The 22,226-nt window shown below is 35.9% G+C and overlaps 1 protein-coding gene across 4 annotated transcripts in view; it reads left to right on the top strand.

The window, feature by feature from the left end:
• The window catches only part of TBCD (tubulin folding cofactor D), a 502,517-nt gene that overhangs the window by 105,534 nt on the left and 374,757 nt on the right, over positions 1-22,226 (top strand). For all 4 annotated transcript variants that reach the window (XM_078155768.1, XM_078155769.1, XM_020987528.2 and 1 more), the window contains exons 11-13: positions 1,100-1,236; positions 13,339-13,399; positions 16,957-17,031. In XM_078155768.1, coding sequence (XP_078011894.1) covers positions 1,100-1,236; positions 13,339-13,399; positions 16,957-17,031 — 273 coding nt within the window. The remainder of the gene's footprint in view (positions 1-1,099; positions 1,237-13,338; positions 13,400-16,956; positions 17,032-22,226) is intronic.

Genomic DNA, 22,226 nt, shown 5'->3' on the forward strand with positions numbered 1-22,226 from the left:
AGTCTTTAAAATAAACATTTCTATCTTCAAAATAGCCAAAAAAGCTATGAGTTTTAATATTTCAAGTTTTAAAAAAATTTTAGTTTTTTAATCTCTTGATTTTCAGGATTTTTAATTTAGTGTTCAATTAGGACTTTTAAGATAGTTGGTTTTCTAGTTTTATGCCTAATTCGTCTATGTCTTCTTTTTCCATTTTCCTGACTCCAGGTCTGGCTTTCTATTCACTGTGCCACCTAGCTACCGCTGTTAAGGGAAAACTAGGCTAAAATGCTTCTTTTCACATTACCATTTTCACTCTGACCCTTGTCCATTGATTCTTTAATTATCTCTCTTTGAACGTTATATAGCTATTTTCTCTTTTTGTATCCCTAACACTTCGCATGATACCTGGCAGATAGTAGGTGCTTAATAGAACTGATTGATTGGCTGATTGATTAGGGAATTGGTCTATAGTTTTTTTTCTCTGTTTTGATTTTCCCTGGTTAAGATATCAAAACCATATTTGTGTACTAGAAGGATTTTTGTGGGATCTCTTCTCATTTTTTACAAGTTTATGTTGTATTGGAATGAATTGTTTTTTAAATGTTTGGGTTAAATTCATTTGTAAATCTGTGCTGTCCTGGGTTTTTTTCTTTGATGATTCATTCATAACTTGTTCAGTTTCTTCTGTTTCTTAATTATTTCCATGTTATCTGGTATATAACTTGTTTGTGCGTAGTTTGCAATATATTCACTCTCCTAGCAGAGTACAGATCCTTGAGGTCAGTAATTGACTTTTGTCTTTCTTTGTATCCCCAGTGCTTTGCATAGTGCTTGGCATACTGTAGGCACCTAATTAATGTTTATTGATGGACTGAATGCAGTTCTCTAATTTATGGACTCTGTGAATCATAATGCTTACATTAATTAACCTCATAGGGATAACATTTTATGAATTGTGAAGTGTTTCCATATACAAATGTGTGTGAGTGATTCTTATTATGGGTGTGTTTTGATAGATGGAGGGTAATTCCAATATTGAGAATATGTTAAATAATTAAGTTTCTTAAGTTCCCACTACTAACTCTTAACTTTGAATTAATGTTTATTTTCTTTTTAGATATCAACGTGGTTCTCGATCTTTGATTGCCAATCTGCGGCTTTCTACCCAGGATGAAGAGAAACAGATCCCCCAAATTTTAGCTTCTGACAATGATGAAGACTATGATGTTCCTGAGGAGGTTGAAAATGTCATAGGTGTGTTGCAGCTAGGTTGATATTTTCCACTTAGTCTTCAGACATTTCTCAGGTTCTGAATATTTATTTGAAGATCCAGTTAGTTTGTGTGGATAGGACTAAGAATACTTGTTAATTATTATTTGATAATGGACCTTTTATTTGTTCAGTATATAAATCTGTGTATATATACTATTTAATAGATATGAACTTATTTAATAGATATAAAGGAGTAGAAAATAAATTAAGGAACTTATAGCAAGGACAGTAATTGCCATGGGATTTCATAGAAAACTAGAGCTCAGTAATTTCTGATATTGTTGAGGCTTGGAATTTGAAAGGATTGAGGCTATAATGGGTTAGATTTTTTTTTAGGTGAAGGAGGGTATTCCAGGTGATAGAAACAATATGAGCAATGTTACATGGAAGGTAAATATACCCATGGTATAGATGTGGTTCAATGGGAACTCTGGCCTAACTGGAATACAAGTCAACATTAAGTACCTTTTATATGCCAGGCACTCTTATAAGGGCTGGAGACACAATGAAAGGCAAATTCACAGTCTAACAGGGGAAGCAATATATAACTAGGTACAAGCAAGATATTTTCAGGATAAGTTGGATATAATCTCAGAGGGACAACATTAAGGAGAAATGGGAAAAGCTTCTTACAGAGAAGGTAGAACTGATGGAAGTACCTAGGTAAATTGAGGTCAGATAACTGAAGGCAGCATAGGGTATTGTTAAGAAGCCTGACTTTGAAGTCAGAGGACCTATGTTTGCATTTTGCCTGTGGTATTTGGTGCTAGTATGACCTAGAATATGTCATTCCATTTTTCTGGTCCTCAGCTTCATCCTTTGTAAATGAAGGATTGGACTAGATGATCTATGAAGTTATTTCCAACTCAGCAAGCATATTGTAATCTTGAGATGATTTTGAGGCTCATAGTAGTTGCTATTGTTAAAGAGTTCAGGTGCCTGTAGTTACAAGAATTTAGCAGCCTTTAGCTACTTTATTTCTTTTTTCCAACTTCTGGGAAGATGGCAGAGTAGGAGGAAGAAGTGTAGCCTAGATTTCCCCTACCAAACTGTATCCTCCAAGATCTATGAAATGCACTGAAAAAAAGTAACTCAATCATTTTTCTATCCAGACTTAGGGACACAGACAGGTCTGCAGTTATTAGGGGTGGGGTCTGCCTGGGGCGCCCTGTATCTGAAATGTTATAGTTGTAGGGGACTGAAAGAGAGCTGAGACTGTCCACTAGGGCACGAAGAACCTGGGCAAGAAGAGATCCCAAGGGATTCCTGAATTACGTACATGAATAGCATGCAGGAACTGGTATAGTCTGGTACTTCATTCACTCATTACCTGGTTCTTGGGAGAACTGGTCGAGGTAGATCTGCAAATATTTGCAGGTGGACAGAAGTGATCTCTTGCAGGTTCTAGCTTTGTGCTGATAAAAGAACAAGTTCTGAAGCAAACAGCATGGCTCAGATCTCAGGAACAAAGTGAGCAGTCAGTTCTTTCCTCTAGTTCAGGGTGAATGCTTCATTGTAACAACCAGGACAGAAGTCCCAAACTAAAGAGGGATCTATAGTTTAGTCACTGAATGTGGAAAGCCTCCTAGCAGGCTAATACAAGGTCAGTCTAGCAGGCTAGTTTTCTACTGAAACTCTCAACCAGGGACAAACTAACAGACAGAAACCTAGGTCAGGAACTTGCAGGGCTTAGACCAGGAGAGCAGGGAGCAGGTTTCACCTTGATCACATTACCTTAGGAGTACTGAAAGCAGACAGACACTCATTTTGTAAGAAGACAGAAGCTCAGGCTAAACTTACCCCTTAGAAGTATGCAGAAATCAGCACTAATATAAAGTCTGAAGTCAAGCTATGGGCAGGAATAATGAATAAAACAAAATAGACTCAAGCTATAAAGAGATATTATGGAGACAGGCAAACTCAAGGTGGAAACCCAAAAGAAGAAAATGACTTAACATTTACAAGCAAAGCCTCAAAGAAAAATTTATTTGGAACTGAAGTCCAAAAAATAAGTGTTTTTTTTTTAGCTAAAAATTATTATTTTTAAAAAACAAGAGTGGGGGGCGGAGCCAAGATGGCAGAGTGAAAGCAGTGACTTGCTTGAGCTCTCCCCCAAACCCCTCCAAATACTCATAAAAAATGGCTCTAAACAAATTCTGAAGCAGCAGAACCCACAAAAAGACAGAGTGAAACAAATTTCCAGCCCAAGACAACCTGGATGATTGATCAGAAAGGTGTATCACACCGGGCTGGGAGCGCAGCGCAGCGTGGCGTAGGCGCGCAGGCCACAGCAAACCTGGAGCAGGCCTCAGAGGACTGAATCGTGGGCAGCTGTGGAGGTTCCCAGACTCCTCAATCCACGAATGTCAAAGACAACTTAGAAGGTCAGTGGGAACAGTCTGTGTTTGTCGGTGGTCAGAGAGGAAGGCGGGGTCTCAGCTCCATTCCCCAAGAGCCTGGTCCTGGCGGGGCAGCTGCTTCCCGAGCTTCCGGCCCACAGACGGAGGGGGAATCCAGTGGCTGATCAGAGAGGGACTGCAGGGATCTCTTTGCCAGTGCTGAGGCAGGAATCTCTTACTTTGCCCGTGTGTGGATCTGGGTCACAGTTCTGGGTGGCAGTGCTGGGGTGAGGAAGAGCGCTGGCGCGTGGTGGAGCTTGTAGTGGCTGTGGAGAGGAACCCCTCCCCACAGTTACAGGACAGAAAGGAATACCTGTGCTCATAGGCCAGGAAAGGAGTAAACACCTCACCCCTTGTCATACCACCTTGGAAGAACTGAAAATTTACAGGTCCCTACAAGTATCTCTGAAAACAGCTACAGAAACCCCTGAAGCTTGGGACAGTACACTCTCCACATTGGAAGCAGACTCTTACCTTAACAAGGAATTTAAAACTCAAGTAATTGGCTGGGATCATGAGCAAGCAGCGCAAAAAGAGTCAGACTATATTATCTTACTTTGGTGAAAAAGAAGATCAAAATATACAACCAGAAGAAGACAACAAAGTCAAAGCTCCTACATCCAAAGCCTCCAAGAAAAATATGAATCAGTCCAGGCCTTGGAAGAGCTCAAAAGGGATTTTGAGAAGCAAGTAAGGGAAGTAGAGGAAAAACTGGGAAGAGAAATGAGAGTGATGCAAGAAAATCATGAAAAACAAGTCAACACCTTGCTAAAGGAGACCCAAAAAATACTGAAGAAAATAACACTTTAAAAAACAGCGTAACCCAAATGGCAAAAGAGGTCCAAAAAGCCAATGAGGAGAAAAATGCCCTTAAAAGAAAAATTGGCCAAATGGAAAAGGAAGTCCAAAAGATTACTGAAGAAAATACTTCCTTAAAAATTAGAATAGAGCAATTGGAAGACAGTGACTTTATGAGAAATCAAGACACTGTAAAAAGAATGAAAAATTAGAAAACAATGTGAAATATCTCATTGGAAAAACAACTGACCTGGAAAATAGATCCAGGAGAGAGAATTTAAAAATTATTGAACTATCTGAAAGCTATGATCAAAAAAAGAACCTAGACATCATCTTTCAAGAAATTATCAAGGAAAACTGCCCTGATATTTTAGAACCAGAGGGCAAAATAGAAATTGAAAGAATCCACCGATCTCCCCCTGAAAGAGATCCCCAAAGGAAAACTCCTAGGAATATTGTAGCCAAATTCCAGAGTTCCCAGGTCAAAGAGAAAATATTACAAGCTGCCAGGAGGAAACAATTCAAGTACTGTGGAAACACAATCAGGATAACACAAGATTTGGCAGCTTCTACATTAAAGGACCACAGGGCATGGAATATAATATTCTAGAGGGCAAAGGAGATAGGATTACAACCAAGAATCACCTACCCAGCAAAATTGAGTATAATCCTTCAGGGGAAAAAATAGTCATTCAGTGAAATAGAGGACTTTCAAGCATTCCTGATGAAAAGACCAGAGCTAAACAGAAAATTTGACTTTCAAATACAGGACTCCAGTGGAACATGAAGAGGAAGCTCAGATGAAATTTACAGATTGACCCCAGGTGGTGGGTAGGGCCATTCAACCACCGATACTGGAATTAACGTGGTCACTTGGAAGAAATCATCAAACTTCCAGTGAGTATGGTATGGTACTCACACACACATTATCTGAAATAGGTCAATGAAAGCCTTTGGGCTTGAATTGTCTAAATTATCATTCGTTTGTATAATTTGCTTTCTTATTCTGATTCCATATAAGTAAACAAATTTGCTTGGGATTTGAGGGAGGGGAATAACAGGAGAGGGATATTTTCCTTTTGACTTGGCCATTCATCTTGGCTCATATTGGAATGGTATGCTTTTCTGTTCTGAAGTAGTAGACAACATTAAGGGGATTTCTGGAACAGTAACAATTTCCAAAGGATTTATAGATTTCTGCTTCTCCTCCACAAGAAGTAGCAAGCAAAATTTTCATTTACAGTAAATATTTAGAGAAAAAATGAAAGGGTATATGTCTGGAGGGGGCTTCTGTGTTTTTATTTATTTTCAAATTAAGATGGCAAAATTCAAATTTCAAAAATGAAATGCTTCAAATGTAGGAGTATCATTTTGATCTTTTCCACTTTGAGACATAGTATACTTACTAAATCATTTTAATCCAAAGCCTTAAGTTCGACATTTCACTTTTGCTTCTTTCCCTAGCTGCCAATAGTTTGTTCTTTGATGGCCTAACCTCAGGTCCCAGCCTTAGCTCATTAAGACTCTACTACATCCTCTGACAAACATCCAGCCATAAAATATTTTAAAGCAGTTTCTGTTTTTGAAGCCTCAGGTTCCACTTGGAGTTTGTATATAAAGGAAATTCAGAAACAATGGAATTTAAGTATTTCCATGTTTACCCAGCCCTACACGATACTTGTTATTTCGTTTATTTACAGCTTGTAATTCTTGGAACCTGGATTGGACTGTTTATAGTAATCAATTGCTTTTGGTTTTATTTCATTTTTTTGTTGTTGTTGTTGGTCAGATGTTTACTGTCTGTTTCCCAAGATACTGAAGTGGAAATAAAATAAAAGAGCCATTAAAAAAACAAACAAACAAAAAAACCAAGAGTGGTAAAGTGTGGGAAATGAAATGTGAACTTTGGAAGAAAGATATGAAAAGAAAATTAAAACCTTGGAACTAGAGGTACAAAACCTTACCCAAGAAAATAACTCCCTGAAAATTAAAATAGACTAAATAGAAGATATTAATCCCAAGACGTATTAGAACAAAGTCAAAAGACTTAAAAAAAAATTTTATAACAAAAATAACTTACCTGAAAAAAGCATCCGGAAGTGATAAGAATCATAGGACTGGCTGAAAGCCATGAGGCAAAAAAAGAGCCAAGATGTCAGATTGCAAGATTTCTTTAAACTGTCCAGATCTCTTAGAACCAGAGGACAGTGTAGAAACTCAAAGAATCTACTGGTGATCACCTGAAAGAAACCTGAAAATGAAACCTCCAAGGAATATTGTGGCCAAAATCCAGAGCTGACAGGACAAGGAAAAAAAATGCTACAAGTAGCTAGGAAGAATTCTGTAAAAAGAAGTGGTAGTGAGAAGTTAGCTAGCACAATAAAGGGGTGAAGAACTTGGAATATTATTGGACATTGTAGAAGGCAAAAGGTTAGACTTACAACCAAGAATAACATACTCAATTAAACTGAATATAATCCTGCAGTGGGAAAACGGATCTTTAATGAAATAGAGGACTTCCAAACATTACTGATGAAAAGACCTAAGCTGAGTAGAAAATCTGCCATACAAATACATGAATCAAGGGCAGCTAGGTGGCACAGTGGATAGAGTGCTGGGCCTGGAGTCAGGAAGACTTATCCTGGTGAATTCAAATCTGACCTCATACACTTACTAGCTACGTGCCCCTGGGCAAGTCACTTAATCATGTTTTCCTCAGTTCCTCATCTGTAAAATAAGCTGGAGGAGGAAATGGCAAACCATTCCAGTATCTTTGCCAAGAAAACACCAAATAAGGTCACAGAGAGTTGGACACAACAGAAAAAAATGACTTAACAGCAATAAACAGGAGTTAAGAGAAGTATAAAAAGGTAAACATGAACAAGTAGACATAAGCGACGCAAGGTTAAACTGTTTACATTATTATGTGGAGAGCTAATACATGTAGCCCCTCAAAACTTTATCATTAATAGCACTTATAAAGGTAGTTTAATTAGATACAGGGCCTGAGAATATTTCTATTGTGTTCTGATGATCTTAAAAGATGAATGGAATGGATAGGAAAGAGGTATAGTTATACACTCTGATAAGAGGAAGTGGTGGAATGGGGAAAAGTATTTCATAAATGGGATACAGAAATAAAAGTTTATTCAGCAAAGAGGAAGGCATGAAGAGAGTGGTTTACAGCCCACACTTGAATGTCATTTTCACTTGAAAATTAAAAATCTTAAAATTTAAAGAAAGTTAATTCCAATACTACACTTTTTGTGAAAAAAATAGTAAAAGAAGGATTCCTACCAAGTTCCTTCAATGAAAATATGGTCTTAATACCTAAACCAGGGAGTCAAAAATAGAGAAAGGAAAGTATAGACTAATTTCCCTAATGAATATTGATGTAAATATTTTAAGTAAAATACTAATAGGGAGATTACAGTAATGCATTGTAAAGATCCTATAATATGACCAGACTGGATTTATATCAGGAGTACAGAGTTATGCAGTATTAGGGAAATTATAAACATAATTGGCCACATTAATAATGAAAACAACAAAAATCATGCTTCTCTCAGAAGATGTGGCAAAAGCTTTTGACAATATACAACACTTATTCCTTCCCTCACCCCAAATAATTTCATCCTTTTTAAATAGCCAAGATCCCCTCCCTCTCAATTGAGAATAAAAGGAAAAAAAGACCCATTCCAACTACGTATGGTTGAACAACTTTCCATATTGGTCATGTCCAAAAAACACGTCTCATTGTCCTTTCTGAGTCTTTCACTTCTGTGTTGGGTGGTGGGTAACATGTTTCATCTTTAGTTGTCTTTAATTCTGGTTAGCCATTACGTTCAACACAATAGGGGAAATGAAAATTTATATAAAACCTATTCTGTGCTAGCACTTTACAAAAATTGTCTCACTTAATCCTCACCACAACCCTTTGAGGTAGCTGCTATTACTATCCCCATTTTATAGTTGTAGAAAGTTAGGCAAACAGAGGCTAAATGGCTTGTCTAGGGTCATATAGCTAGTAAGTGTCTGAGGGTAGATTTATACTACTTGGGTCTTCTGACACCAGGCCCAGTGTTCTATACGCTGTTCTACCCACTTGCTTATAAGATGCGTGTGAGCGTTTTATAAGCAACGATAAACACACTCACAAACACACCATAACTTTATCATCCATTCCATAATTTATGGGTACCCCTCAAATTCCCATTTTTTGCCACCTAAAACAGCAATAAGTATTTTTTATATATCCTTAGAGTTTGTTTGCTCAGGACTAATCCTCTTAATTGATTTTTGGTTCTTCCTCTCCCTTCTCCCTATTTTTTCTTTTCCTCATGAACGAAATGTATTTTAGTATTTGTGTGTGTTTGTGTTTGTGTGTATTCTTCCTTTTGACCAGTTTAGATGAGAGTGAGGTTCAAAGTGTCAGTTTTGAGTTGTCTCTCCCACTCCCTCTTCCTTGTTTATATAGATGTCTTCTCTTGTATCCTGAGTATGTGAGATAATTTTCCCTGTCTTTCTCACCCCTGATTTATTCCTTTTCCACTCTTTTTCCATTCTTAAGGTCATCAAGACATGACAGCCATGACAATCAGGCCTCATCTAATTGGACTTCCTTCACGTGGCCTGATGACTATAGGGTTGAGAGAGGACACATGTATCATCTTCTGTATTTGAATTGAACATTTTATCCTTGTTTAGTTCTTTAGCATTGTTCATTTATGTTTACTTTTTTATGTTTCTCTTTATTCTTTTATTTGAATGTCAGAATTTCTTTGTCACTCTTCAGGAGTGTTCGGGAATTCTCTATTTCATTAAACTTTTATTTTTTCTTCTCCTCCATTGTTATGAGTTTTTCTGGATGAGTTGTTCTTTGCTGTTAACTCAAGTCCTTTGACTTTTGCAATGTCATATTCCAAGTTCAATACTTTTTTTTATAGTGATATCTGCTAAATCGTGTGTGATTCTGACTCTTGCTTTTGGGTGCTTGCATTTTTACTTTATGACTGCTTGTAGTATCTTTTTCTTTGACCTGGAAATTCTTGATTTTGGCTGTGATGTTCCTGGGAGTTTTCGTTTTGGGGTTTCTTTCAGGAGATTTTTTCTTTCTATTTCTACTTTGCCCCCTACTTCTAAGAGATCTGGGCCATTTATTTTAAGATTTCTTGAAATATGATGTCTTGGCTCTTTTTTTGGTCATAGTATTCAGATAGTCCAGTGATTCTTACAATATCTCTCCTTGATATATTTTTCAGGTCATTTTTTTCTCCCATGAGATACTTTACATTTTCTTCGATTTGTTTTTTTCCAGTTTTTTGACTTTGCTTAAAATACTTCTTGTTGCTTCATGAAATCATTGGTTTCTATTTGTCCATTCTAATTTTCAAGGCGTTTATTACTTGGTCAAGATTTTGTACCTTTTATGCCAAGTTACCGATTATTTTTTCAGTTCTTCCAAAACTCTTATCTCTTTTCCAATTTTTTCCTCAAATGCTTTCATTTCATTCATGCAAACATTTTAAACTTTTTTTTTAACTCTTGCTTCATTTCTTCCAGGAGTTCTAGTTGAGTTGATGCTTGATCGGTTTTTTCCTCTGAGTTATTCTTTTCTTCTGTGTTTTTATCTTGAATGATTCTGCCACCATAATAGTTCATTGTTGTTGGATTCTTTTTTTTTTGTATGCTCATTATTCCAGCCTACGGATATTTAGTGCCACGCTTAAGATGGGAAAGCTTTGGCCGGTCCTGTTGCTGCAACAGTTGACCTTGTCTCATGTTATACTGAGAAAATAGAGACCACTTAAATGGATTGTGGCACATGAATGTAATGAAATATTGCAGTGTTGTAATAAATTTAAAAATAGAGTACTTGTAAGCTCTATTTTGTCCTCAATTTTATACCTCATTGTTCCCCATAATTTTCTTCTTTTCTCCAGTTCTCCTCTTGTACCCTTGAGCTCATCTCTTGCCTCTGTAGTCATCCTCCTGTTTTCTCTCATTTTCACTTTCTTCCCATTTTCTGGTCTCTTCCTTTTGCTGTCTCTAAACCTGCTTTCCCTCTCCCTAAATTTCATTTGACCCTCGAACTATCATCTAATATCTTCCTTAGTTCTCATCTATGTGATACTATTGTGTACACCCTCCTCCTGGATATACTGTATTCTGACGCATCTTTCCTAGTTTTCTTCTGCCTGTCTGACCACTCCTCATTCTCTCCTGCAGGGTTATCATCCTTATCCTCCTGTGTGTGGGTATGCCCCACAGCTGTGTCCTGGTACCATCTCTTCTATGTCTATATACACTCTCAATTATCTCATCATTTCTCATAGGATTAGTTATGATTTCTGTGCAGTTGACACTTAACATCTGTTTCTCTAACCATGGTCTGTCTAGAGCTCCAATCCCACATTATCACTTTCCTACTGGACATTTATAACTGAATATTTGTAGGCATCTCAAACCCAACATGCCCCACATGAGGCCTTTTCTGATTTCCCTAGCTATTGGTGTCTTACTTACCAAAGCTCTGCTAAAGCTCACAAAAGGTTCTAGTTAACTTGGAATGCTTACTATTCCCTTCAGCTTCTTTGCTTTTGCAGAGGTTCCTCCATGCCTTTTACTCTTACCTTCCTTACTTTTCCCTTTTGGAAGCCTCTAACAACTTTTAAGGTGCACCCCAGATGCTACCTACTTTAAGGAGCCTTTTCTGATTTTGCTAGTTAATATTTCCACAACCCCTACCACCCTGCCTTACTTTGTATTTGTTTCTTATATATCTACATTATTAATCAATAAATATTTATTGAGCTCTTACTATATTGTCAATACCATAATGTAGTTAGATATTAAAAATATGAGTACAAAAAAATAAACCATTCCTACCTGTGTATTATCTGTGAATATAAAGTATTCTGTCAAGTGGAATATAAGATCCTTAAGGGCAGAGGTGTCTGACTTTTGTATTTATACTTTCACTCCCTAGTATGGTGCCTGTTCCATAGTAGGTACTTAATAAACGTTTGTTTTGGGGTTGATTTCTACTAGGATGTGTCATTCAGTACAGTTAATAGCAAACATGAGCTTTTCCATGAATTCAACAACTGTCATTTTCTTAAGTTCTAGAAAAATATCATTGTTTTATTGTACCTTGCGATTGGGAAAAAAAAAAGGTGATAGTAAGGTGACTCAAATAGGAAACTGTTATATGTTATATTAAAACTAATGAAGCAGAATGTAAAAAATTTTTACTTAGTGAACCTGAATTAAGAAGGTTTTTCATTGGACACTATTTATTCTCTGACAGTGCTCTATTTATAGTATTTATAATAATTATATCAGAAACTTTAAAGAATAAATCTCCTTCTATATGTTGTTTTTAGATTCTTTCTACTTAACTCAGTCTAAGTTCTTAAAATTTTAAAGTACCTAAGAACTCTGAAAAAACTTTGTATAAATTTGAGAAAAACTATTTCGTATATATTTGTTGTATGTAGTATGTGTGTATATATTCATTCTGTGCGTATACATTTATATGTATATAAGTCATATATAGTACGTATATACTAACAATGATAGAGAAAATAACACAGCTTAAAAGGTATTTTAAAATTGTAGTTAGCCATGTAACAATTGTCCTTCACATGAAAGCAGAATGTGCTTTGGTTTAGAGTTCTCTCTTACAGAGGGGTAGGGGTTTTTTTTTCAGTTCATTTGCTTATATATTTTATTTCATAGAACATAATTTCACATTATATTTGTCATATATGTACCGTCTAGTCAACAGTTACCAAAATAGATAATCTTTTTGCTGTCTGTGGATTGCTGAATTTTTAGTGTTAATTTTTTAGTTGTATTTATCATCTTTAGATAAATATTCTATTATAAATCAAATGAATAAAAAGGGAAGAATTAATTGTACATGAAAGTGTATCATTTTTAGCCTAGATTTTTAAAATATCTTCTTGATTATGTGGTCACATTATAAGTTAAGTTTTTTGCCTTACCATTAGTCAAAATTAAACCCAAATATGGATCAAAAGCCAGTTATATTGTCAAAAAAAATCTGTTACTTTTAAGTGTATTTATGATGGCAAATATTTATTTTGAATTTTTCATTTATTGTGATTATAATTACATAAAAGAACTGAGTTAAATAAAAATAAAATTGAAGTTCTGCTTTGAAAGTAAACTATATAAGACCAGAAGGGAATATATGTCCTGCTGAGGCACAGAAAAGGGTAGTGTAAATAAAGTGATATGACACAGAATATCTGTTCTCCTTTTCTCCTTACTTCCACCTCCCATAGAAATTAAAATGCATGAAGCTGCTGGGTTCCTTTATCTAGGCAAACCAGCTTGAATTGTTTGTTCTTGTGGTTTCTGTTATGTTACAAAGAAGATTAAAAAAATGCAATTTCATTCATTGTGTACCTTATTATGTTGGGGATGGACTTTGGATTTTGCTTAAGTAGGAACATGAGTTTTAGCTGATTACTCTAGAATAGTGGTTCTCAATTATTTCCGTAATGGTAAAACACTTCAATTTAAATAAAACTTGAGCAGAGCCCTTGTAAAATCCCTTATAAATTATTATTTTCAATGTCTATTAACAAATAACATAAAATTCATTTAAAACCAAACAAATTTGGGATGTTCCTGAATTTCTTGCAGCATGGATTGAGAAACACTGCTTTTGTTAAACTCATAAATAGATGGTTCCTATTCTTAAAAATAAAATGCAGATTCTTTAAAGATCTTGTTAAAAGTAGCTATAATATAGAGTATTTTAAGATATTCTGATTTTTAAGTAAGAAAATCATAATATAATTTTGTTTGTTCTGTGGAGCAGAAGTGAATAATTATTGTCTTGTATTCTTTATAGAGCAGCTGCTGGTTGGATTGAAAGACAAAGATACAATTGTCCGATGGTCTGCAGCAAAAGGGTATGTTTCCTGTCATTTACCTGAAAATAAGTAGATGAATCTTGGCATAATTTTCATAGACCTCTAAAAAATAGAAAACTGTTTTTTTTGCAAATTTTTGTTTACTAGATGGTAAATTCAACTATTTTACTATTTCAACTAGTATTTGATAGCTTCAGTAATTAGGTTTTTTTAAGGACAAAGAGAATTGTTTACCTAGTTAGAGTTAGTGATTAAAACTTTTATTTTAAAGCTAGTTTCTAATATTGAAACTTTAACATCATCACCTCTGTGTCTAGCCAGAACTGGCAAAATTGTATAGGAAGTTTTTTCAGATGCCTTCTCAGTTTTCCTTATAGTATTCTTCTCTTCCCTTATGGCATGCACATTGCTTCACTTGGGGTTCCTAGTGCTTTAAGTTTACCTGCTAACTGGGGGTGCCTGATGGCATCTTACTCAGGCCTTACATTTTTGAGCAGTGGTCTCTGATTTGAACATACGTCCTTTCGCTATTCTGTAGTCAGAACTATCTCTAAGCTAGCTGTCATGGTGAAAAGCATCTGACGATCAAGATCAACTTCAAACCAAAAGTTAATTACTGTTGCTGGCAGAAGAATGGATAGATAGTATTTGCATTTTAAAGTGAGACAATGCTTTAATCCTAAATAACAAAGCTGTAATCCTAGATGACAATATATTAAGGACAGGTCAGTGGAAAAGACAGTTTTCTTAGGGAGCCTTCAAACAATTTCATATCAACATTCAGCTTCTAAAAAATGTTGGACAGGCCTCTTCTCCTCAGTTGCTGTGGTATACTAACAGTTACATGCCCAGTTGAATATAAGTGCATGTTGCACTTAGATAGAGTATTGAATTATGCTAATGAAAGTATACCTGTTCCTGCTTTCCTCTTTCATAGCTGTAGCACTATAAGTAACATAGATCTAGAATTGGAAGGGATCTTAGGAATTGACCTAAAGTCTTAGTATACAGCAGCCCTTGTTTCTCCTCATTGGTCGGGAGGACCACCCGAAGTTATGCTACCTTTACGCACATAGAATGTTTAATTGATGATACTTCAAAGAATCAGGTTGTAATAAACCCCACCAGCACAGTCTTTGATTGAATTGATGATGCAGTCATACAGTCATACATGAAACATTGACTTTTCATGGTGCTAAAGGATAAAGGCAGGCCTTAGGTCTAAGTGGAATAAAAAGGGGAGAACAAAAGCTTCTGCTCAAAAGAGGTATCTTCTGTTGTCTTGACCAAGATGAAAGAAATTGTCAAAGCTTGCCTTCAGAAAACTGTTACAAATGCTGTAGTCATTGTACTAGTGTACTTCAATAATTCCCATTATCAGGCCTCCCAAAATGCCAAAACCATCCGTCTTGTCTGTGTGCTTCAATTTATCAAGAGAAAACTGCTTTTGCTATTGCTTATGGTTTAGACAGCAAGGTTAGTGCCAAGAGAAATGTATTGATCTTTGACATTAAAAATGGCATTTTTGATGTGTCCATTATTTACCATTGAAGATGGTATTTTTGAAGTCAAGTCCACAGTAGGGAACACCCCAGTTGGGTGACAACCACATAATCATTTCATTGCTGAATTCAAGCGAAAGCACAAGAAGGAAATCAGAGATAACAAGAGGTCTGTGCACTGTCTGTGCACTGTCTGCACACTGCTTGTGAATATGCAAAGCATACTCTTTTCCAGTTCCCAGGCTAGGACTGAGATTGACTCCTCTGTGAAGGTATACTCTTGTCACCTGTGCTTGTTTTGAAGCGCTGAATCTAACCTCCTCAGCTGTCAAAGACCATGAATTCTAGTTTGTAATAGCAAAATAGATTAGTCACAGATTCATGGGTGGTTCCACTTACATCCCCAAGATTCAGAAACTTTGTTCCTCAAGGAGCTAAAACAGTCTTGATAAGGCTGTTATTTATGGTATTGCTGTCCAGGCTGCCATCTTGTCTGGGGTTAAATGTAAGAAAGTTTAGGATTTGCTGTGCTTAATGTGACTTCTCTTTCCCTTATTATTGAAACTGTCAGTGGAGTTATGATGGTTCTGATTAAATGGAGTACCAACATTACTACTAAGCAGACTGACTTTTCCCACATTTTCAGACAACAGTCTTCTTAGCTTATTCCAAGTTAGAGAGCAATGACAAAGGATGACAACCTTCTTAGCAAGTTTGAGTTCACAGAAATTACCCCTTCCTCCAGGGTGTTCCTTTTATTGAAGTAACATTTGAAATTGATGCAGGTGGCATCTTTAGTGTATTTATTATGGATGAATTAATAGGCAAGGAGAATAAGATTATAGTCATCAATGACAAAAGTTGCTTGAGCAATGAAGACATTGAGTCCAGGAAGCTGAGGAATACGTGGCTGAAGGTAAGAAGCAGAGACACAAGGTATCTTTCAGGAACTTACTTGAATCTTACACTTTCAAAATGAAAGGTATAGTAGAAAATGAGAAAGTGTAAGGCAAAATTAGTGATGAAGACAAACAGAAGGTCCTTGACAAATGTAACAAAAAAATCAAGTTAGTGGATAAAAACCAAATTGTTTGGAAGGAAGAATTTGAGCAGCCACAGAAAGGAATGGAGGTCATTACTAAACTGTGTCAGAATGCTGGGGATATGCTGCCTGGTGCATTCCCAAGTGGTGGAAGAGCTGCATTTGGAGGTGCTTCTTCTGGATCTGTTATTGATGAGGTTGATTAAATGCACCCAGAACAGAGCATTCAGCACAGCTTTACAAAAGCTGAAGGACTCAAATTTGTAGGCAAAGCAGTAGCAGTTTAATAGTAGCATTTAAGCTATTATGTAAATCTGAACATTCTGATACGCAAAGGGAGAGAAGTGAAAAACATCGTGCTTTTTTCTGTATTGTAAACAAGTGGAAATGCAATTCTTGTTATGGGGAACAAAATCTATTTAAAATGGGCACCATTAAAAAAAAAAAGGATACGATTTAGTCTACACCCTTTTTACAGACGAGGAAACTTAGGTCCAGGGAGGTTAAGTGATTTGCCCAGTCGTACAGTAGAAGAGTCTGTCATTAGCACTCAATTGGCTGTTGAACTCTAATGATGACATTTACATTTTCAGCCCTGAAACAAGTAAGCATCATTGATTTGTTATTAAAAGAAAACTACAGGAGGCAGAGTACAAATGTAAAGATGGTGCCTCATAGGTTCTTTGGCTTCATCTATGTATATTGAGGTGAATATCTGATTTGGAATAAACCTATTGAAGATATTGTAATATGCACCTTTTGCATGGTTAGATTTTAGAATACCATGTAGTATGCTTTTGAGATTGGCCAAAAAACCCACAAACATATTATAGAGGTAGGGACAGATTTTTGTTTGATGGTATTTCACAATGAGCCTTGCAAGAGAAATCATAGATTATAATTATACAGAGCTGAATTATTTTGCCTTTTTTTTTCCTTTCAGTATACCAGTAGGACATTAATACTTACTAGGCAAAGTATAAGGATGATGCAAATTAATTGTTTTTGTTTATGTGTGTATGTTTGTTGGTTTTTTTTTCCCCCTCTTACAGAATTGGTAGAATGACTGGAAGACTACCAAAAGAATTAGCAGATGATGTTGTTGGATCGGTATTGGACTGCTTCAGGTATGTAAAGAAACCAAAGTGAAATCACTTTCCTTTTTTTTTTTTTTTTTTTTGCTTTTAGGCAGTTGGGGTTAAGTGACTTGCCCAAGGTCACACAGCTAGTAAGTATCAAGTGTTTTGTCTGAGGCTGGATTTGAACTCAGTTCCTCCTGACTTCAGGGCCGATGCTCTATCCACTGCACCACCTAGCTGCCCCATCATTTTCCATTTTGAAATCATTTTTGTAATGTAATTAATTCTCTACCCTGTAGTATTTGGGTTCAGTTACCTGTAGTATTTGGGTTCAGTTACCTGGTGTAACTTTTTGTAAAAATTAAATTTTATTATATATTCATGATGAGCCTTCTCTCTGTTCCCTCCCTGCCTCTCCCGCTCTCCCCCCGCAATTGCAAAAGCAAGAAAACAAAACTCCTGTTACAAACAGGTATAGTAAGCAAAGAAAATTCTTGTAGTGAACATGGGCACAAAAGTATAGTTCATTCTGCAGTTTTAAGTCCATTGTCTCCCTGTCAGGATGTGGGTAATGTTTCATCTAGAATTTTGGTTGGTCATTGTGTTGAATTTCTTGACTTTCCAATATTATTGATACTGTCTTACATTTTTCTTTTGGTTCTGCCCGCTTCATTCTGCATTAGTTCATACAAGTCTTCCCTGATTCTTCTGAAAACATTCCCTTCATCATATCTTATAGCACAGTATTATTCTATCACTTCATATACAATAACTTGTTCAGCCATTCCACATTGATGGACACCTGTTTAATTTCTGATTCTTTGATGGATGGAAAAATTACTATAAATATTTTTGTGTATATGAGTCATTTTGCTCATTCTTTGATCTCTTTGGGTGTATAGATCTAGTAGCAGAATCTCAAAGAGTATGCACAGTTTAGTAGCTTTTTGGCTGCTTTGTATTGTCTTCATAATCTGACACAGCACAAATGGGTAGATTTTTTGATCATAGTGTAAGTCCTATAATAACCTGCAGTAACAAATTTATAGAATGCTTATGAGATAAGTAATATAAGATTATTATCCTCATTTTACAGACGAGGGACCTATGAATCAGAGAGGTTAAATCACATCCAGTAAGTGTCTGAAGTGGTATTCAAACTCCAGTCTTCTGACTATAGGTCCATCTTTCTTTCTTATTACCGTGTTTCCTCAAATAGAGTTTGTGGTTGACCAGTAGTAATGTAAAATAATTTCACTTTTTTGTAATATATTGCTTACATGATGCCTTAAAAAAATCAAAGAAAGAAAAATTGAGTAACAAATAGTGCTTCATTCTGAGTTTCTTCACGGAGAGAATGCTGATCGGGATAGGCTTTTCAACATAAGTCCAGTTCAGTAGACATTTATTAAGTGCCTCCTGTTTTAGTTGCAGAGCACCATTAATGTGTTAGTCTTGCTTTTTTGAAATTGTGGTTCAAATCCTGATAGGTCCATGTGAACTTAAGTTCGGCGAATTGACACATAGTAGTTTTTAGATAATTTTGTAGCATTTACGGAGATTTCTGTGTATTTATGAAATAAAGTGTATTATAGAAGAGAAGCTTAGAGAACATTGTCCTACAGTGGCATATTTAAAAAAAAATCTCAATCTTGTTATAATTTTTTTGGGAGGGAGAAACTGGGTGAATTTCTCTTATCTACCTAAAGGAATTTTTTTCCTGAATAAAATATTTTCAATGGTTGTAATAGCAGACAAAGTTGAGTTACAGATAAAATTTTATTTCAGCTGCCCCAGTTGATAATAAAAGCTTTCATTTTTAGTTTGTTCTACTTCTAAAATTATCATAGTGAATGGTCATGGCAGTCTTGTAGAAAACTTGTTTTGTCAGCATATTAGGATGCTTAAATATTTGTTAGTCAAAAAAAGACTGTTTGCAAGTATGAGGCAAAGTAGTGTGTTTTCTTAAACATGTTTCCTCTTTTACTTAGCCTCTTTACTTAGCATGCCCACTGACAGTTTGAGGAATGCATTAATAATATGTCAAAATATTGGTTGCCATTCTCAGAACAGTGCTAAACACATAGTAGATATATCCTGTTCCAAAAAAATAATCACAGTACATTCATGAAGCACAAACTCTTTTGTTGGGATTGTCTTAGATTTCACTGGGAAACAATGAAAATAGTTTTCATTATCTTTCACTAATTTTAGTGAAAAATTGAATGTATCATATGAGAACAAATTTGTTATGCCTTTTTTTGTATGAAAATAATGATACTGATTTATCAGTTGTTGCTATACTCTTTATGACTCTGTGGACTATAGTATGCCAGGCCCTTCTATCCTCCACTATCTCTTAAAGTCTTGAAGACTGTCCAAGTTCGTGATCATCGTTTCCATAAGATTCTCTATCCATCTCATCCTTTACCATCTTCTTTTGCCTTTATTCTTTCACATTCATTCTTTTGGTTTTGTTTTATAATATCTTGATTTCTCTTAAAGTCATTAGCTTCCATTTGTTCCATTCTAATTCTTAAGGAAATACTTTCTTCGGTGGGCTTTTGGACTTCCTTTTCCATTTGGCCAATTCTGCTTTTTAAGGCATTCTTCTCATTGGCTTTTTGGACCTCTTTTGCTATTTGAGTTAGTCTATTTTTCAAAGTGTTATTTTTTTCAGTATTTTTTGAGGTCTCTTTTAGCAAGCTGTTGACTTATTTTTCATGATTTTCTTGCATCACTCTCATTTCTCTTCCCAGTTTTTCCTCTACTTCTCTTCCTTGTTTCTCAAAATCCTTTTTGAGCTCTTCCATGGCCTGGGACTAATTCATATTTTTCTTGGAGGCTTTGGATATAGGAGCTTTGACTTTTTTGTCTTTTTCTGGTTATATGTTTAGATCTTCTTTGTCACCAGAGTAAGATTCTGTGGTCTGACTTTTTTCGTGCTGTTTGCTTATGATCCCAGCCAATTATTTGACTTTTATACTCTTTGCTAAGATAGGGGTCTGCTTCCATTATGGAGAATGTACTGTCCCAAGTTTTGGGGGTTTTGTGCAGCTGTTTTTCAGAGATACTTCTAGGGACCTGTCAATTTTCAGTTCTTCTAAGGTGGTATGATCAATGGTGAGGTGTTTACTCCTTTCCTGCCTGTGCTGTAATCTGTGAGTGACCACAAGCACTCTTTTCTGCCTTGGAACTGTGAGGAGATTTTCCCTCTTCACAGCCACTACAAGTTCCACCATGCCAGCCGCCACCCAGAACTGTCCTATTTATAAAAATTTGTTTTTTATTGATGTCTTTTGTTGTTTATATTGCCAGAGTTTCTCCCAGTCTTCCTCTCCCTCTCAGAGAGCCATCTCATGTAGCAAATGGTGTTTTTCTTTCTTTCTTTCTTTTTTTTTTTGGTGAGTCAATTGGGGTTAAGTGACTTGCCCGGCTTCACACAGCTAGTCAGTGTCAAGTGTCTGATGCCAGATTTGAACTCAAATCTTCCTGACTTCAGGGCTGGTGCTGTACCCACTACGCCACCTAGCTTCCTCCAAATAATGTTTTTCTTTTATGTCTTTTTTTTTTTTGTCTAGGCAATGGGGTTAAGTGACTTGCCTGTGGTCACACAGCTAGTAAGTGTTATGTGTCTTGAGGCCGGATTTGAACTCGGTCCTCCTGAATCCAGGGCCGGTGCTCTATCCACTGCGCCACCTAGCTGCCCCCCCCTTTTTTTTCAGCCAAAGACAAGGTTTATTAGAACATAAACTATTGGCTAGATTATAAGAATCCCAGCCCAAATAATGTTTTTCTTAAGATAACAAAAGAAGAAGAGGGAAAAAAGTTAGCATAACCCGTCAATTTATTGTTAAAGTCTGAACATATGTACTATGTACACATTTGTGATTCTTCTACATCTGCATAGGAGTGGGTTGGGAGTGTCTTTCTGTATCTCTTCCTTTTTTCAGCATTCCCTTTTGATATGTGTATATGTTTTTTTTTTAAGTTTACATTGTGGTAGTCATTGTTTATATTGTTTTCTTAGCTCTGCTCACTTTACTCTGCATCACTTTAAGTATTTTCCATACTTTTCTGTTTTCATCACAACCGTCATTTCTTACAGTATTGTAATAGTTATTAATTCATGTGCCACAATTTAATTATTTTGTAGTAGATGGTCATTTACTTTGTTTCCAATTTTTCCTGTCCCCAAAGATACTACTTTAAATATTTTGTTGTATATTTAAAGATAGAAGAGGAGGAAGATTTCAGTGATATAATTGAGAGTGATATAATGGGATATGGAGTTCAGGTTGAAGGTTTAGTTTTAGAAAAGAAGAGGTTTTTGATTCTTTGAAGGGAAGAATGTAAAGATTCATATGTTGGGCCTGTAGGCAATTATATATAGTGAGCTGCTATAGCAATTGACCTTAGTTGTCATGCAATTAAATCTTACACAGATTGCCAGTAGGGCCCTTTGAGTTGAGGGTCTAAAAGGAGAAAGAAGGGAAGATTTAAATTCCTGTGAGTTTCACCCTTTGTAGGGAGATTAATGAAAATACTGCTTAGTACCAGCAAACGCCAAGTTGATGTTGGACAGCATTAATTTGTAAAGCATGAAGTTTACATTGGATCTTTCCTACAGAAGCACTCTGTCATTTGTGTGTAGAAAGGGGGAAAGTGGAGGTTTGTTAGATTGGTGTTCAGTATTGAAGGAGGTGGGTAGAGAACAAAGCAGTTAGTAAAAGATTTGGGTACAAAGGGTTAAAATCTTGGCTACTGGTCAGCTTGAGGGCTGTGGTTTCTTGTTAGACCTGCTGTAAGGAGTAAGAGAGGTAGAAATGTAGAATTCAATTCAATTTGACAAACATTTATTATGGGTCCTTGTCTCTTATGTGCTAAGTGCCAGTGTAACAAAGACAAAATTAAAAGTCTCTTTTATTTCTGCTGAAATTCTTATGTGTGTTTTCTTTCCATATTAGTATGGGAATTCCTTGAGAATAGTATTGCCAGAGCTTAGCATAGTACTTTGCATATAATACTTAATAAATGCTTATTCATTCCTTTTTAAAATTTTGCTGTAACATTTTTATTTTTTCTAATTATATGTAACAGTTTTCACACTCATTTTTTAAAAAGTTGAGTTCCAAATTCTCTTCCTCCTCCCATTTAGAAAATAAGCAGTTTGATATAGGTTATATATATGCAGTCATGCAAAACACATTTCTATATTAGTCACGATGTGAAAGAAAACACAG

The sequence above is a fragment of the Phascolarctos cinereus genome, unplaced genomic scaffold, assembly GCF_003287225.1.
Source record: "Phascolarctos cinereus isolate Bilbo 61053 unplaced genomic scaffold, phaCin_HiC Scaffold_5;HRSCAF=322, whole genome shotgun sequence".
Taxonomy (NCBI): domain Eukaryota; kingdom Metazoa; phylum Chordata; class Mammalia; order Diprotodontia; family Phascolarctidae; genus Phascolarctos; species Phascolarctos cinereus.